Source organism: Myxine glutinosa, chromosome 10, assembly GCF_964187855.1.
Source record: "Myxine glutinosa chromosome 10, kmMyxGlut1.1, whole genome shotgun sequence".
NCBI classification, from domain to species: domain Eukaryota; kingdom Metazoa; phylum Chordata; class Myxini; order Myxiniformes; family Myxinidae; genus Myxine; species Myxine glutinosa.
In genome coordinates, this window is record NC_136270.1 from 120893554 (window position 1) to 120907691 (window position 14138).

The 14138-nt window shown below is 53.6% G+C and overlaps 1 protein-coding gene across 1 annotated transcript in view; it reads left to right on the plus strand.

Annotated features, from left to right (window-relative positions):
- APBB1IP (amyloid beta precursor protein binding family B member 1 interacting protein) overlaps nt 1-14138 on the plus strand; it is a 135288-nt gene that overhangs the window by 7927 nt on the left and 113223 nt on the right. The window contains exons 2-4 of the mRNA XM_068126192.2: nt 7808-7900; nt 8041-8113; nt 12993-13267. Coding sequence (XP_067982293.2) covers nt 7826-7900; nt 8041-8113; nt 12993-13267 — 423 coding nt within the window. The 5' untranslated portion in view covers nt 7808-7825. The remainder of the gene's footprint in view (nt 1-7807; nt 7901-8040; nt 8114-12992; nt 13268-14138) is intronic.

The following is a 14138-nucleotide window of genomic DNA, read 5'->3' on the forward strand; positions in this document are numbered from 1 at the left end:
TATTGAAGCGCCTTCACCACTTAAAAATTACCTCACTCTTCTCTGCGCATGCGCGACGGGGACGAGATTCCGTACAATTTACTAAATTCAGAGCCAAAGTACTGCTAAACTGCATATTAATGTTCCAATTCGTGTTCTACACTTTAGTACCCTCTAGAACTACACTTTAGAACCCTCTAGAACTACACTTAAGAACCCTCTAGAACTACACTTTAGAACCCTCTAGAACTACACTTTAGAACCCTCTAGAACTAAACTTTAGAACCCTCTAGAACCACACTATAGAACCCTCTAGAATGACACTTTAGAACCCTCTAGAACTACACTTTATAACCCTCGAGAACTACACTTTAGGACACTCTAGAACTACACTTAAGAACCTTCTAGAACTACACTTTAGAACCCTCTGGAACTACACTTTAGAACCCTCTAGAACTACACTTTAGAACCCTCTAGAACTACACTTTAGAACCCTCTAGAACTACACTATAGAACCCTCTAGAATGACACTTTAGTACCCTCTAGAACTACACTTTAGAACCCTCGAGAACTACACTTTAGGACCCTCTAGAACTACACTTAAGAACCCTCTAGAACTACACTTTAGAACCCTCTAGAATGACACTTTAGAACCCTCTAGAACTACACTTTAGAACCCTCTAGAACTACACTATAGAACCCTCTAGAACTACACTTTAGAACCCTCTAGAACTACACTTTAGAACCCTCTAGAACTACACTATAGAACCCTCTAGAATGACACTTTAGTACCCTCTAGAACTACACTTTAGAACCCTCGAGAACTACACTTTAGGACCCTCTAGAACTACACTTTAGTACCCTCTAGAACTACACTTTAGAACCCTCAAGAACTACACTTTAGAACCCTCTAGAACTACACTTTAGAACCCTCTAGAACTACACTATAGAACCCTCTAGAATGACACTTTAGAACCCTCTAGAATGACACTTTAGAACCCTTTAGAATTAAACATGGTGGGTTAGAAACAATCTTCTTCATTTTTGACGGATCGATGGACGGTTGGATGGAAGGACGTAGCGAAATATTGAAGCGCCTTCACCACTTAAAAATTACCTCACTCTTCTCTGCGCATGCGCGACGGGGACGAGATTCCGTACAATTTACTAAATTCAGAGCCAAAGTACTGCTAAACTGCATATTAATGTTCCAATTCGTGTTCATCATATAACAATCAATTGATATGAAGTAATTCCTCGATCATAAACTGACGTTTGTGGACAGACAGACGAAATGACCCAATTATTGCTTAACCTCACTTTTCACTTCGCATGCGCAGGATTAAAAAAGTGATTGCAAAATAAAGTTTTAGGACATGGGGTGAGTCCACCCAATTGAGTGAGTGAGTCTCTTTGTCCCTTTGTCTTCTGTCCATCACTAAATGTTTTTGTTCACTGATGTAACCTCTTTGTTACTCGCGAAAATCAAAGACTTTTCAAGTATATTGGTTGGTTTTGTGCATTATTCTGTCTGTCTGTCTGTCTGTCTGTCTGTCAGTCAGTCGCCTACAGGTCGCAATTTTCAACCGATGTTTACGGAACTTCACCAAATGGTAGAGATGGTCATAAGAAAGAAGCCTAATGATCTTGAGTTCAAAAGGTCAACATAGGCCAAAGGTCAACAACTTAAGCGGAATTTCTAAATTCTTCAACTTTCATCCGATTGGCTTGAAATTGAAAGAGGATTTGCATATCAGATCACTGAATTCAACCACCAATTATTTTTGAGGTCAACATAGGCCAAAAGGTCAACAACCTATTTTATGGATTTCGTAAGTATCGTGCTATGTATGATGCATTTCTTGTTTGTTTGATACTACTTGCAAACCAAACTTCCACTTTGTTTTGGTACCCTGTTCTCTCCCCTTGTCTCACTGTTATGTAAATGTCCGACAACTTGGGGGATTTTCTGTATACAATATCGAGGCTCATGGAGGAGCGAGAACATAGAACGGATAAGGAAATAACAGAACAAAAGGGATGAGGGACATAACAGAGGGAGCCATAGAGAAATAAGGGATGTGGAGAAGAATGGAGGCTAGAGGAGGACACCTGGGGTGGATAAGATGAATACAGCCACGAATTTTCAAGAAGGAAAAACTGAAAATTTGGGAATACGTGAGCTTGTGGAAAGAGGTTAATGGGGGTAAAAAAAGATCATGGTTTTGGATAGGGAATGACCTGAGATTGTGGTGACCAGCTGTTTTTAAGCCCTGGGGGAAGAAAGAGATCGAAGAGAATACGGAAGTTGGTTCCACATGTGGGGAAAAAGAGGAACGAATGAGTGGAGCTGATCAGTGATTTTGGATTTTGGGAGTTTCACCAAAAGGGGGTTGCTTCGTGGACCGTGTGTGTCCTGCAGGAACTTGGTGGGAGAGACAGAGCAGGGAAAGAGCAGAAGGCACAAGGCCAGGTGGGAGATTAGTACTCTATTAAGCTGCGGATGAAGGCCTTGCAGGTGGATAACAGTTCAGGTATGCCAAGGGAGGACTTTGTGCAATGGAGGATGCCCGGTGCACTGTCTTGTTACCTCCTCTTGTTACGCACCTATGAGACTTTTCATCCGTCTGTCTGTCTGTTTGTCTGTCTGCTGACGAAGAAGATATCTCAAAAAGTTGTGGACGGATTCAGACGAAACTTGGTGGTTGAGTTGGTCATGTGACAAGAACAAGCCTATTCGATTTTGGTTCATGTCCGAATCCAGATCTGGCCTCTCATTGGATGCAAAACGTAAACTGTTCAGCCTGGCTGAAGTGAGCGCTCCACTGAGTGTCATTCTAGTCTAGTTTTGTGTTGCCCTACTCATCCGAAGTCCCTGATACTGAAGCGCGATGCTGCGCACGCTAATGCTTACGCAAGGAGCAAGCGGACAACGCGGTTCATAAAAGAGTCTTTATTGAAAGTACTCAAACTGCAGCACTGAGCTGCTCCGGGTTGCGCGCCCTGTGTATATCTTGAGGCCACGCCTCTCTCTCGGGCGTGGCCGCCGCCCACTTGGTGCGCGGAATGATGTCACCACGCCAGTGGGCTTTCGTGTCCGCCACATGCGCCCCCCCCAGAATTCCCGCGCACCTGGAGGGCCAGTTTGCGGGGCAAACGGATGACCTGGCCGAAGTGCCCCCTGGCGATCGGCGGCGTCCGGGGTGCAGGGATGCCAGGTGGGATGCCTCTGGCTGCCCCTGGGATGGGTGCAGGACCGGGGGGCGGCGGGGCGGCGGGGCTGGGCGGTGCCGGGGGTCCGCCCGCAGGGGGGCGGCCCCGACGCAGGGGTCGGGCCACTGGCGGTGGATGGTCCACGTCGAAGTGGGCCGGCTTGAGGCAGTCTACAGAAACGCGGTCAGGAGTACCGCCGATGTCCAGGGTGAAGTGCTTCGCCCCGGTCTCCAGCACGCGGAAAGGCCCGTCGTACGGGGGCCGCAGTGGTGTCCAGTGGGCATCGTCGCGGACGAAGACGTACTCCGCCGTGCGAAGCTCCGGGGCGACGTGCGTCGGTGGGTGCCCGTGGCATACCGTTGGCACCGGGGCGAACCTCTGGGCGGTCTCTTGCAGAGCGGAGCGCTGCTGTGCCGCGGACCATGGTGCCGTGGAGTCGGGGAGGAACTCGCCCGGCACCCACAGCGGTTGCCCGAAGACCAACTCCGCCGCGGATGCGCGCAGGTCCTCCTTGGGCGCCGTCCGGAGGCCCAGCAGGACCCAGAGGAGCCTGTCGACCCAGCTGCCGTCACGGAGGGTGGCCCGGAGCGCGGCCTTCAATGAGCGGTGAAATCGCTCAAACAGGCCGTTAGCCTGGGGGTGGTAGGCCGTGGTTCGGTGCAGCCGGACCCCGAGCCCCTGCGCGACTGCCCCCCAGAGCTCCGAGGTGAACTGGGGGCCGCGGTCTGACAAGATGTCTGAGGGGGCGCCGAACCGGGCGACCCAGGTGGCGATGAAAGCCTGCGCGACGTCCGCCGTCCGCCGCCGTCGTCGACGCCAAGGGCACGGCCTCCGGCCACCGGGTGGTGCGGTCCACCATGGTGAGGACGTGGGTGAAACCCCGCGAGGGAGGCAGTGGTCCCACCAGGTCCACGTGGACGTGGTCAAACCGGCGTTCCGGCACCGTGAACAGGGCCAACGGGGCCTGGGTGTGCCGGTGCACCTTGGCGCGCTGGCACGCGAGGCACATCCTGGCCCAGCCGCGGACGGCCTTCCGGAGGCCATGCCAGACGAACTTGTCGGCGATCAACCTTTGGGAGGCCCTCGCGCCCGGGTGGGACAGGCCGTGGATGACGTCAAACACCTGGCGCTGCCAGCCCGTGGGCACGATGGTGTGAGGCCGCCCGAGGGAGACGTCGCACAAGAGGGCCGCGCCCGCGCCGTCGAACGGCACCTCGGTGACGCGGAGGCCCATGACGGCTGTCCGCAAGGCCTGGACATCGGGGTCAGTGGCCTGGTCCGCTGCCATCCGGGCATAGTTGATGCCAAGGTGGACTGCGTGGGCGACGGCCCGGGAAAGGCAATCCGCCACCGGGTTGTCCTTCCCCGCGACGTGCCGGATGTCCGTCGTGTACTCGGACACGGCCGAGAGGTGACGCTGCTGCCGGGCCGACCACGGCTCGGTGACCTTGCCCATCGCGAAGATCAGCGGCTTGTGGTCGACGAAGGCCGTGTACGCACGGCCCTCGAGCAGATGGCGGAAGTGCCTGACCGCCAAGTGAAGCCCGAGCAACTCACGGTCGAAGGTACTGTAACGGCGTTCGGGCGGGCAAAGCTGCCGGCTAAAGAACGCCAGCGGTTGCCAAGCTCCACGCACCCATTGCTCGTGCACCGCGCCCACCACGTAGTCCGAGGCGTCGGTGGTGAGGGCGATCGGTGCATCGGGCGCCGGGTGCGTGAGCATGGTGGCATTAGCCAAGGCGAGCTACGCGCCCGTGAACGCCGTGTCCATCTGCTCGGTCCAGGTAACGTCGCCTTTGCCCGGCTTACCTCGGAGAGCTTCGTGCAGGGGGCGCAGGAGCTGGGCGATACGGGGCAGGAACCGATGGTAAAAGTTCACCATGCCCAGGAACTCCTGCAGCCCTCTGATCGTGTGGGGGCGCGGAAACCCCTTCACCACCTCCACCTTGGCCGGCAGGGGGACGGCTCCGTGCCTGATGACACGGTGCCCCAGAAAATCGATTACGGCGACGCCGAATCGGCACTTTGCGGGGTTCACAATCAGGCCATGCTGGCCCAGGCGTTCGAAGAGCGTGCGGAGGTGGCGTAGGTGCTCTTCGCGGGACGCGCTGGTGACGAGGATATCGTCCAGGTAGACGTAGACAAAATCCAAGTCGCGCAGGACGCTGTCCATCAGTCGCTGGAACACCTGAGCCGCATTCTTCAGACCGAAGGGCATCTGCAGGAACTCAAAGAGTCCGAATGGCGTGATGACCACCGTCTTCGGGACGTCCTCCGGCCTGACGGGGACCTGATGGTAGCCGCGTATGAGGTCCACCTTTGAGAAGAAGGACATGCCCGCCAAACGGGCGGAAAAGTCCTGAATGTGGGGGACGGGGTAGCGGTCGGGAGTGGTGGCGTCATTGAGACGGCGATAGTCCCCGCACGGTCGCCATCCCCCGCCGGGCTTCGGCACGATGTGCAGCGGCGACGCCCAAGCACTCTCCGAGCGCCGAACGATGCCGAGTCGTTCCAGGGTAGCGAACTCCGCTTTTGCCACCGCCAGCTTCGTCGGCTCGAGGCGGCGTGCCTGGGCGTAGACCGGTGGCCCGACGGTGGGGATGTGATGGGCCACCCCGTGCTTGACGGCCCCCGCCGAGAAGGTGAGCCGCGTGAGGGCCGGGAAGCCGGCGAGGAGGCGGGTGAATTTGTCAGCTGCCGGAAGCATACAGATCAACGTGGCCGGAACCGAACCGTTCGGCAAGCCGCTTGGCAAGCTGCTCGTTGAGCTGCTCGACGAGCTGGGCAGCGCACAAGCGAGCGAGCTGAACGTCTCGGCCTGGACAAGACGTCTGCGCTTTACGTCGACCAGGAGCCCATTAGCGCACAGGAAGTCCGCGCCAAGCAGTGCCATGGGCACGTCGGCGGTGACGAACATCCATCGGAAAACCTGCCCTCCGAACTGCAGAGAGAGGCAGCGTTTTCCGTACGTACGGATGGGCGTCCCGTTCGCGGCAAGCAGCGCGGGGCCCCCGCCCACGGCGTGCTTGTCTGACGTACCGGCGGGAATGACACTCACCTGCGCTCCCGTGTCGCACAGGTAACGGCGCCCGGATAAGGTGTCCGTTAGGAACAGCAGGCTGCTCGAACGGCTGGCGCTCATCGCCACTATTGAGCGCCGGCCCGGGCGTTTCCCGACCTGTTGAAGGAGCATGGCGGATGACACTGCCGAGCCTCGTGGCCGAACTTGGCATGGAACCAGCACCAGGTGGTGGAGCTGGAGGAGTGCGGCTGGCTCCGCCAAGCCGGTGGAGTTGGCGGTTTTCCCCGCGGTGGCGGTTTTCGCCGCGGCGGTGGGCGGGGCGTGGCGGCGGTCACGAGATGCGTATCAGCATGCTGCGTATGCTGTGTAAGCTGATGCTGTGGATCAGCATCATCAGCAGCATCAGCCTCGAGGTCCGTGACGGCCGCACCGACTCTCGCCCGCGTATCCGAAGCCGCGAAGTACCTGTCCGCCTCGGCTGCCAATGCTCGGGGTTCCGTTAACACGGTCCCGGCCAACGCGAGTCGAACCTGCGCTGGAAGTTGGCGACGGAAAAGCGCCCGGAATAGAGAACCGGGGGCTTCGTCGCCCAACAGTGACAGCATATGGTCCATTCGGACCGACGGGCGCGTGTCGCCGAGCTCGGGGAGATCCAGGAGGCGGTCGGCCCGTGCGTTGTCCGTGAGGCCAAACGTGGCTAGGAGTAGCCGCTTGAGGGCCTCGTACTTGTGGCCATCCGGTGGGTGGCGAAGGACGGACACAACTCGAGCGGCCGTGCCGGGCCCGAGGGAGGCGACGACGTGGCAGTAGCGCGTGTCATCGCCGGTGAGGCGCCGAAGCTGAAATTGGGCTTCGGCTTGGACGAACCAGACTTCGGCCTGGGCCTCCCAAAATTCGGGAAGTTTAATCGACATTGCGTTGTTGTTTGCCATTGCAATGGCGTCGTGTTCGGAAGGATCACTACGGCAGGTCCAACGTCGAGGTCACCATATGAAGCGCGATGCTGCGCACGTTAATGCTTATGCAAGGAGCAAGCTGACAACGCGGTTCATAAAAGAGTCTTTATTGAAAGTACTCAAACTGCAGCACTGAGCTGCTCCGGGCTGCGCGCCCCGTGTATATCTTGAGGCCACGCCTATCTCTCGGGCGTGGCCGCCGCCCACTTGGTGCGCGGAATGATGTCACCACGCCAGTGGGCTTTCGTGTCCGCCACAATACTGTATATCAAGGCCTACTTGAAGGCCTCTGGAGTTGATGCTTTGAGGATACACTCACTAGTTGCATAAATCAACACGATTTTGAATCGACATGCACTTTGTGAAATCAACAAGATCGTTTTGCTTTCTAATGGTTGTTGCTGAATAGTTTTGCGCAATGTTCACGCAGCTTTGTGACTTCAGTAGTTTTCACCACACATCAGCTAACTAAAAATGTTTTCATTCGCTAAAGATAAAGCTTTTGCTAATATTTAGAGCTTTGGAAGCTTTTGTTGACATTATCCTCATTATACGTCACTCCGATGACGTCATAAATTACATACAATAAGTGCATTCAAATGAGTCATGATTATTTACGCCGAGTGGCTCTCAGTAGGGATCCAAAGAAGACAATATGGCTGCAGAAGGCGACCCGGAGATTGATAAGATGTTTGGGGATTTCATTGGTGAACTGGACCAGCTATCTATGGTAAGTTTGTTTTTCCCAAGCTCAGGCCTATTCGAGCTGTGGCTCTGTGTGTATCCAACGCCTGTGGTTGTCAGTCCCACTTCCACAGGAAAACATGTACCATGGTATCGTTTGTAACACGTTGTGTTGTTGTCCTGCAGAGCATTGGATATGGAAGCGCAAGCACAGCAGTGGAACCCAGTATCATGAGCTGGCCTGCATTCAACATCGATGGTAAAAACAAGGCCGCACGGCTAAAACAAAGCATTTGATTACGTTCGCCTGGTACGTTGATCTGTCCGAACTGAAAAAGTTTAAATAAGTTGGTGTAACCACATGCCAAAGAAACTGCGTTGGCAGCAATGATGGCAGGAGGGAGGGTATGAGCAAAGGGGTGAGGAAGGCATCGAGGGAGAGCGAGTGAGGGAGATGGAGACTTTGACTTTTAAGCTCTCTTTATTATAAAAGTATAAAACAAGAGTACCACCAAAAGCAATTCATCCAGGAAAATCAGTAAAATCATAGCAATCCCGGAAGGAAAAAACAATCGGTGCACTGCAAACCAAGCGACAGAAAAGGTGCAAATACCAAAAAAAACACACGAGGAGAAAATCTAGGCATAATTTCTAAACTAGGCATAATTTTATATGTACAAATTTACAATCGCATCTGCAACCATGAGGAGAGACTTAAGAAAGAAAGAGTAGGTCAAGACAAGGGGGAGAAAAACGCCGGCAAGGAGAAGCATGGAACAGTGTATAAGAAACACCCGCACTGTATTATACAGAAATTAACAATTTGTTATCTTGGACCTCACAAATCCCTCCAACACACCAGGTCGCAACAAAATTTGCAAGGTCGTTTGCAGTTTGGACACAGCCAAATTCAAGCTTGAGCCTTGCTGACACCAACGAACTAAAAAACACCATGATACTGCATTTTTTTTTTTTTGCAATTGTTTTTATGTTTTGCTATGCATTATGTTTTGCACTCTGTCAAAGCGTCTTTGGGCTCCCTGAAAAGCGCTATATAAAATAAATGCATTATTATTATTATTATTATTCCTGCATGGGTCTGCCGCCCAGCTTCGCCTTCCGCGACAGGTATACGGCCAGTTTAGCGGTAGCGGTTAGGAACCCGAATACAATAGATGTGGTTCCCTTTTTGGGAGGAAAGCCAAAGATGTAAGCTTTCAAAGAAAAGGTAACCTGCAATCTATGGGAAATAAAATTTAACCAATGAAACAAAGGAGAAAGTCTTTCACAATTAATGAAAGCATGAAACAAATCTTCCCTCGCCGGACAAAAGGGGCAACAGCCGGAAATGGGGGGAAAAAAAACGAATGACAGCATTGGAAGGAACAATCCAGTGGGCCAAACGCCACTGAAGGTCACCTGTTCTTTTAGAAATAAGTCCAGCATACATTGTATCCCATAAAGGCTCAGAGGGGGGACCGGGAGGCAAGGGAGGCAGCAATGATGGCAGGAGGGAGGGTATGAGCAAAGGGGTGAGGAAGGCATCGAGGGAGAGCGAGTGAGGGAGATGGAGAGAGAGGGAGGGAGAGGAGAGGAGAGGGAGGGAGGAGGAGAGGGAGAGAGAGGAGAGGAGAGGGAGATTGAGAGAGAGGGAGGGAGAGGAGAGGGAGATGGAGAGAGAGGAGAGGGAGGGAAATGGAGTGAGAGGAGAGGGAGAGAGAGGAGAGGGAGGGAGAGCGAGTGATGGAGATGGAGTGAGAGGACAGGGAGGGAAGTGGAGTGAGAGGGAGGGAGAGAGAGGAGAGGAAGGGAGAGAGGGAGAGCGAGTGATGGAGGTGGAGTGAGAGGACAGGGAGGGAAATGGAGTGAGAGGGAGGGAGAGAGAGGAGAGTGAGGGAGAGAGGGAGAGCGAGTGAGGGAGATGGAGAGAGAGGGAAGGAGAGGGAGGGAGAGAGGAGGAGAGGGAGATGGAGAGAGAGGAGAGGGAGGGAAATGGAGTGAGAGGAGAGGGAGAGAGAGGAGAGAGAGGAGAGGGAGGGAGAGAGGGAGAGCGAGTGATGGAGATGGAGTGAGAGGACAGGGAGGGAAATGGAGTGAGAGGGAGGGAGAGAGAGAGGAGAGGGAGGGAGAGAGGGAGAGCGAGTGAGGGAGATGGAGAGAGAGGAAGGGAGAGGAGAGGAGAGGGAGGGAGAGAGGAGGAGAGGGAGGGAGAGAGAGGAGAGGAAGGAGGAGAGGGAGAGAGAGGAGAGGGAGATGGAGAGAGAGGGAGGGAGATGGAGAGAGAGGGAGAGAGAGGAGAGGGAGGGAGAGAGGAGGAGAGGGAGGGAGAGAGAGGAGAGAGGGAGAGGAGAGGGAGATGGAGAGAGAGGACAGGGAGGGAAATGGAGTGAGAGGGAGGGAGAGAGAGGAGAGCGAGTGATGGAGATGGAGAGAGAGGGAGGGAGAGGAGAGGAGAGGGAGGGAGAGAGGAGGAGAGGGAGAGAGAGGAGAGGAGAGGGAGATGGAGAGAGAGGAGAGGGAGGGAAATTGAGTGAGAGGGAGAGAGAGAGAGGAGAGGGAGAGAGGGAGAGCGAGTGATGGAGATGGAGAGAGAGGGAGGAAGAGGAGAGGAGAGGGAGGGAGAGAGGAGGAGAGGGAGAGAGAGGAGAGGAGAGGGAGATGGAGAGAGAGGAGAGGGAGGGAAATTGAGTGAGAGGGAGAGAGAGAGAGGAGAGGGAGAGAGGGAGATGGGGAGAGAGGAGAGGGAGAGAAATTGAGGGAGAGGGAGAGAGAGAGAGGAGAGGGAGAGGAGATGGAGAGAGAGGAGAGGGAGGGAAATTGAGTGAGAGGGAGACAGAGAGAGAGGAGAGGGAGAGACGGAGAGGAGAGGGAGAGAGAGAGCGAGTGAGGGACATGGTGATGGAGTGAGAGGAAGGGAGGGAGAGGGAGGGAGATAGAGGCGAGGGAGGGAAATGGAGTGAGAGGGAGGGAGAGAGAGAGGAGAGGATGGGAGAGAGAGAGAAGAGGGAGAGAGGGAGAGCGAGTGATGGAGATGGAGTGAGAGGAAGGGAGGGAGAGGGAGGGAGATAGAGGCGAGGGAGGGAAATGGAGTGAGAGGGAGGGAGAGAGAGAGGAGAGGATGGGAGAGAGAGAGAAGAGGGAGAGAGGGAGAGCGAGTGAGGGAGATGGTGATGGAGATGGAGTGAGAGGAAGGGAGTGAGAGGGAGGAAGTGAGAGGGAGGAAAATGGAGTGAGAGGGAGGGAGAGAGAGAGGAGAGGGAGGGAGAGAAGAGGGAGAGCAAGTGAGGGAGATGGTGTGGAGTGAGAGGAAGGGAGGGAGAGGGAGGGAGAGCGAGTGAGGGAGATGGTGTGGAGTGAGAGGAAGGGAGAGGGAGGGAGAGAGAGGAGAGGGAGGGAAATGGAGTGAGAGGGAGAGAGAGAGAGGAGAGGGAGGGAGAGAGGGAGAGCGAGTGAGTGAGGGAGATGGAGATGGAGTGAGAGGAAGGGAGAGGGAGGAAGGGAGAGGAGAGCGAGTGAGGTACATGGTGTGGAGTGAGAGGGAGGGAGGAAGAGGGAGGGAGAGAGAGGAGAGGGAGGGAAATGGAGTGAGAGGGAGGGAGAGAGAGAGGAGAGGGAGGGAGAGAGGGAGAGCGAGTGAGGGAGATGGAGATGGAGTGAGAGGAAGGGAGGGAGAGGGAGGAAGGGAGAGGAGAGAGAAGGAGTGTGAGGGAGGGAGAAGGAGGAAGGGAAAGGGAGGGGGAGAGGAGGTGAGGGAGGGAGGGAGACAACAGGGAGGGAGATGGAGAGAGAGAGAGAGAGAGAGGTGAGGGAGGGAAATGGAGTGAGAGGGAGGGAGGGCGAGAGAGGAGAAGCAAGGAGGGAGAGAGAGAGGAGAAGCAAGGACGGAGAGAGAGATAGGAGAAGGAAGGAGGGAGAGAGGGATAGGAGAATGAGGAAGATGGAGTGAGGGAGAGAGGAGAGAGTGAGGGAGAGAGGAGAGAGGGAGGGAGAGAGAGGAGAGGGAGGGAGGGAGAGAAGGAGGGAGGGAGAGAGAGGAGATGGAGTTAGAGGGAGAGAGGAGAGAGTGAGAGGGAGAGAGAGAGGGAGGGAGGGAGAGGGAGGAAGGGAGAGAGGGGGAGAGAAAACAGAGGGAGGGAGAGAGAGGAGAGGGAGGGAGAGAGAGGAGAGGGAGGAAGGGAGAGAGAGGAGAGAGAGAGAGGAGAGGGAGGAAGGAAGGGAGAGAGAGAGAGGAGGTAGGGAGTGAGAGAGAGGGGGCAGGGTGAGGGAGAGAGGAGAGGAGGAAAGGGAGAGAGGAAGAAGGGGAGAGGTGGAGGGAGGGATCATGGCTGATAGAGAGACCCAGGAGTTCGAATGACTCAACTTCCTCAAAAGGATTGCGAAGAAAGCAGATAAGGGGGTTTGCCAGACGGTTATTTTGGAGAGAGATAGTGAGAGTGTGGATTTTTTCAGATTGAAAGACATATTCCAAGTGTTTGACCATCTTAAGATTTTTTTCAAGGTCTGAAGAGAGGGAAGGCCACCCTGTCTGAAGGATGAGGGATGTCACAGCAAAGGGTGGAGTCATCAGAAAATCGATAAAGAGGATTTTCCAGAAAGTCAAGAGAGATCATTGATGAACATTAGGAATTGGACTGGGCCCAGAACACTACCTTGAGGCACCCGAGGCTTGATAGGGAGAGAACATTCGAATATTCCGTTGAGATCGATACATTATGGCTGCAAGAGTCGAAGAAGTCATGAAGCCATGTATGGAGTTGGCCTTGCATTCCATACGGTACGCAAAGAGTTTGGAGAGCAAGGCAGGATGGCAGATTGTGTCGAAAGCATGAGATATGTCCAGAGAGACGGCCCTGATCTAATGTCTGACATTGAGGGCCTCCATCCATCGTTGGGTGAGTTTCAGGAGCATGTCCAAGATGGAGTGACCCGGTGTGAATATCCAAATTGATGATCTGAGATGAGGTTGTTGGAGAAAAGGAACACACAATACACAATATATCTATATATCACACAGTTTGTATTAAGTTACTTCTTTTACTCCTCTTTGCTTGATGTCTGTCATACTTTTACTCCTGTTTTGATCTTCATTGAACCATACCTGACTCTATCGAATATAAATACGCCACATGCCTCTTCAGCCATCATGCAGGATGAAGTGGGGCTCGATGACCTGATGGCCGACTTGAGCTCCATCGAAAAGCAGCTCACCGAGATGTCTTGTGACCTTCCTTGTGACGAGACAAAACATCTCGAGGAGTTCTCTCCTCCAATTCCCAATGCCATCACCGGCAGAGGAATGAACGCCTCACCTCATCCCGCATCGAAAAGCTCCGCGGATCAGTCGAGCGAAGGTTCTGTACCACCTGAACCCATCGCAGATTCTCCTCCACCAGAGGATGAGAATTTAACACAGGTATGTCCCTGGTTTCAAACACAGTACAACGGGAGATGATAATGACTGTTAATTGAGTGTGAATTATTCAACAACTTAACGATTCTTGGTTTAAAAAGTTAAGCTCTTATGACGTCATTCAATGAGGTGTTTATGCCCATTTATTGTAGAATGGCTATTTTAGGGTTGTCAAAGCCCGCACCCCTCCCCACCCCCAGGCAGAACAGTCATGTAATTGCATAGAGTGTTTTGTTACAGGAAATGGTGGATGGAAACAATAAGAACGATGAAGCTGGCAGGAAATACGAGTTTCTATTTTGGGGATTTTGAAACTTTTGGGAAGTTTTTGGGAGCAGGTGCCCGGCTCTTTCCTGGCAGGACGCACGTGTCCGATCGCTTAGATCACTCGAGGTGAAACAAGCGTTTGGGCAATCCCTTCATCTTTAACTTTGCTCGTGTTGTGCGGAAAATACAACTTTAGTATTAAGGAATAATTGTCATATTTTCTTTATTTTAGCTGCGGCTTGTGACTCGTATCTGCGAGTTAACAACTTGAAAAGAAATGCTTCATATAATGGAAGTTAAACGATAAGGTGCACGTGCCCTCGTAGCCAGGTGTTGGCTTACCGGTTAAGGTTGCTGCCTTAATATCTTCGGGTCTTGATTTTGAGTCCCTGTCAGCCGTTGAATTAACACCGGGTGGGTTGACTTGTCCTGTCATCCTTTCCGAGGTCGACAAAATGAGTACCAGCTTACTGTAAACAAGGGGCACTGCATCAGTGGCACAGCCGCACTTGCAGCAATGATGCATCCAGCAGCCAAAGGCTGAATACGAAGCAACAAGTAACTTGCCCTAGTTTGCTTTGAATTCAGTTAAGGGAGAATAGTTTAC